We start from the raw sequence: 3,863 nt of genomic DNA on the forward strand, positions 1-3,863 counted from the left end.
GTATTGTTTCTGTGTTCCCTCCTTCCAGAATGACATGACAGCCTTTCCACTGACGTGGGAGGAAATTTTGATGCCTCTTCTCCAAAAGTATAAACTCAATATCACCTGGGGTGACCAGGACCTTCTTAATATCATATTTTATCATAACCCAGGTAGGTACCACTTCAATGTTTGCAATAATTCTGTAAGATAGGTTTCATTTGCTCAAGATGCAAAACATAATTGCTAACGATGTTTTGTTTTTTAGACATTTACAATTAAATAAGAACTGCAATGGATTTATATTGAATAATAGTATTTCCTTACATTTTTTTTCTTTTTTGGTCTGTTCCAGAAAGCCTGTTTGTGTTCCCTTGCCAGTGGAACTACCGTCCAGACCACTGTATCTATGGCAGCAATTGTCAACAGGCTGAAGAAGAAGGTGTCTTTATTCTCCATGGTAACAGAGGAGTTTATCATAATGACAAGCAGCCAGCTTTCCGAGCTGTCTATGAGGCCATCAAAAAGGTAGAGAGATACTTTGTAGTCTTAACAAAAATGTTTTTAATTGTTGTCTTACTGTCCTGGGGGGGAAAAAAGGAAATGAATTTTGTTGTAAGATTTCCAAGAGAGCTGATGGTAAAATCTAATGCAAAGCTCATGCACAGACTGGATCTTCCTTGGAGAACAATTAGGTGGGTAGAACAGACTATCTAGAGAGGTGTTTCAATGGTCTTTACCTTATCAATAGGAAGCCCAGGCTTCCTCTTTTACTATGAATGCATCTGCCCACCATTGCATAATCAATAACCTGTTAAACATTACCTCCGTGCTGGTGAAGTTATTTTTAAACAGATTAACTCTTTGGCAGATGAAATTTATACATCCGATATAACACAATTGTAGCTGTTTATTGCAGTGTTGATTAACTTAAAAAAAGATTTAAATGACTTTTTTTTTACTCAAAATACGTAAGCAAACAATTATTTGCTATGGGAAAACACAAAGGTGTAATTTCACCAGAAAATTTTGTCTTTGTTCCCTCTAGGTGTGTAGTAGTGTGTTCTGTTGGGCTTTGCGTTGTGGGAGCTGGGATGGCCACAAGAGCAATAAAAAATTAGAAATTGTTCAGCTGTGAGGAAACACAGAAAATACTCGCAGTATGACTTGTGTCCTAGAGAGGATGCTGGCTCTCCTACACACCCACAAAGCTGCCAGCTCCTGTTACTGTTGCTGCGTTTCTTTGTAACATATACAAAGAAGTTCAGTTGATATTGAACATGAATGTGTTGTAAGATCTTTAGCCACCCAGAACAGGAGTCCAGGAGTAGCAAGCAGGCTGCATTTTGCTCTTTTGGTGTTTGTATTTTTCATTCCTTGGCACATGAGAGGCAACTTGCATGAGCCTGGCACTGGTAGCTCAGCTGTTTTTGTTTTCAGATATAAAAGCAGCAAAGTAAAGGAGAGGCTACATAAAACTGAACAAAATTTTCACTCACTGCTGCAGACGATGAGAGAAGATGTCCATCTATCAGCTCATGTTAGGGAAGAGAACTACTTTACAAGTTATGGTAGTTTAGCTCTGCAAATCTTGAACATTTATTTTGTGTTTTATGTTAAAAACAAGAAGCTATTTCCAATTTGTTTATTTTTTTATATTTTGAGGTGTCCCATTCCATTGTGTAATATTTTAACCCAGGGCTATTCAACTAAACTTCTCCAGAGGCCACAGTTACTGCAGGCCAACAGCTCAGGGGCCGAACATCCAGAAATTAAAGTCATAATGTAAATAAACCAAGTATTACAAAGAACTGTTATCTTTGAAATAGTTTATTTTGCTGCATTTAATCATGAATACAACATACAGAACCCTATGTAATAAATGTAGTGAAAATTAAAAAACAAAAACAAAAAGAGCACATTATGCCTCCTATTTGTCACACATAATATTTTGACATCTCTGATTTTCCAAGTTTTTAAACCAATTTTATTTTCACTTTCATAGTTTTATCTTCAACTGCTTGTAGTTTTAACTGTTTTGGATGTTCATAGAAATGGTTTTTATCAGCTTGTAGCCAAGGTTCTGATGTTTCTGTTGATATCAAACATGTGTATGTTTAACTAAAATAACTTATTAATTAAAGTAGAAAACCGGGGGTTTGGGCTTAAGAGAAGAAAGAAACAATTGGCGGGCCGAACTTTGGTTGTGGTCCGCGGGCCGCCAGTTGAATAGTCCTGTTTTAACCAATCTGTTGTAACTAAAATTTAAAGGCCAAAAGACAAGAGTAGGGTAATCTAAAATAAATATAACAGTAACAGTGTTAGACAATGTGCTAGCCGTGGTCATGAATTAATTTCTCCCCATTTCTGAAAATTGAATAATACAAAATAATTTGTATTTTACTGTGTTTAGTGGTAAGGGCACTTTTAAAAACGCACTTACTGGTTATTGTTTGCACTCAACTTGACAGCACTAATTTAAACCTAATGAGCCTAAATGTTCAGTACATTTGCATCATCAGTGAGCAGGCAAATCAGCTTGAGAGCTCTTGGATTATTTTGCAAGTAGCTCCGTTTCAATCTGCTCTTGTTGGTTTTTAGCATACTGGTCAACATGCAGGCAGCAATTGGATGGGGGTGGGGGGGTGAGAAGAGTCATTAGCTGTTCCCCATCCATTACCAGCATCGGCCTTAGCTTGTCCACTATCAGTGCAGGCGATGTTCTTAGCCATTAGGTAAACGAGCATGTTTCATTATGGGGCACTCGGTCCTCTGAGCTCCATCAGTCTCTCAGACAGCCCAGATACACATATTGCTCATTAGAATCACCTGATTTTAGAACATAGAGAAGTACTGTTGTTTATCATTAGTGTGCATAATCCATTAAGTATTTGAACACATTAATCTTTATAAAAACAGAACCACAGAGCAGTTCCACATTTTTCCAGAGATTGTTTTGCAGAAGTTGTAAAGTGGCTCTTCTTTCCTTGGTTCCCTTGGTACCTTCCTATCTTGTTTTCACTCCTTCCTGTGATGACAGCATCCTAAAGCCTGGAACAGGCCATTCTGGAAGAACCTCTGATTTCTCTTCCCGCCAACAGCTCCTTATTCAGCCCAGCTCCCAAGGCAGGCTCTCTCTGCCAGCAGAGGAGCTCGTAATAAAGGCCACTACCATTACCCAGCCAATCCCACTGAAGAGTTGTAAAATTTTTAGTGCCGATGCTAGTTTGAGACATCATGATGGCTGTATGGACAAGGCAACGCCCACATCCACATAAAAATCGATAGGAGGCCGTTAATGGTGCTATGTTGTCTGCTGCAGTGTATAAAAGAAAATATGAAAACTGTACTTTGGTAACGTGATGCTTTCCCAAACTGGAGTCAAATAAGATGCTGTAGTATAGTGATTTCCTTTATTTACTACAGTCATAAAATATTGGTCTCCCTCAATGTAAAACAATGAACGGCTCACATTTTTATTACCATGCAGAATGTGACAAGATCTGCTATTAAAATGAGATGGAAGTTTTTTTACTTGTCTGTGCATTTGAGGATAAAGAAAACATTCTGACTCCCTTGTTCTGCTGGGGGACTTCAACGCTCACGTGGGCAATGACAGTGAGACCTGGAGGGGCGTGGTTGGGAGGAACGGCCCCCCCGATCTGAACTCGAGTGGTGTTCTGTTGTTGGACTTCTGTGCTCGTCACGGATTGTCCATCACGAACACCATGTTCAGGCATAAGGGTGTCCATATGTGCACTTGGCACCAGGACATCCTAGGCCGCAGTTCGATGATCGGTGGTGGGGGAGGAAGCCGGTCAGACCTGGCAGGCCCAAACTTGTAGTGAGGGTCAGCGGGGAACATCTGGCGGAGTCCCCTGTGA

The 3,863-nt window shown here is 39.7% G+C and overlaps 1 protein-coding gene across 2 annotated transcripts in view; it reads left to right on the top strand.

Annotated features, from left to right (window-relative positions):
- Positions 1-3,863, top strand: part of gxylt1a (glucoside xylosyltransferase 1a) — a 13,975-nt gene that overhangs the window by 6,116 nt on the left and 3,996 nt on the right. For both annotated transcript variants that reach the window (XM_014020832.1, XM_014020833.1), the window contains 2 exons: positions 29-152; positions 335-507. In XM_014020832.1, the coding sequence (XP_013876286.1) occupies positions 29-152; positions 335-507 (297 nt within the window). The remainder of the gene's footprint in view (positions 1-28; positions 153-334; positions 508-3,863) is intronic.

This window comes from Austrofundulus limnaeus, unplaced genomic scaffold (assembly GCF_001266775.1).
Source record: "Austrofundulus limnaeus strain Quisiro unplaced genomic scaffold, Austrofundulus_limnaeus-1.0 Scaffold267, whole genome shotgun sequence".
Taxonomy (NCBI): Eukaryota; Metazoa; Chordata; class Actinopteri; order Cyprinodontiformes; family Rivulidae; genus Austrofundulus; species Austrofundulus limnaeus.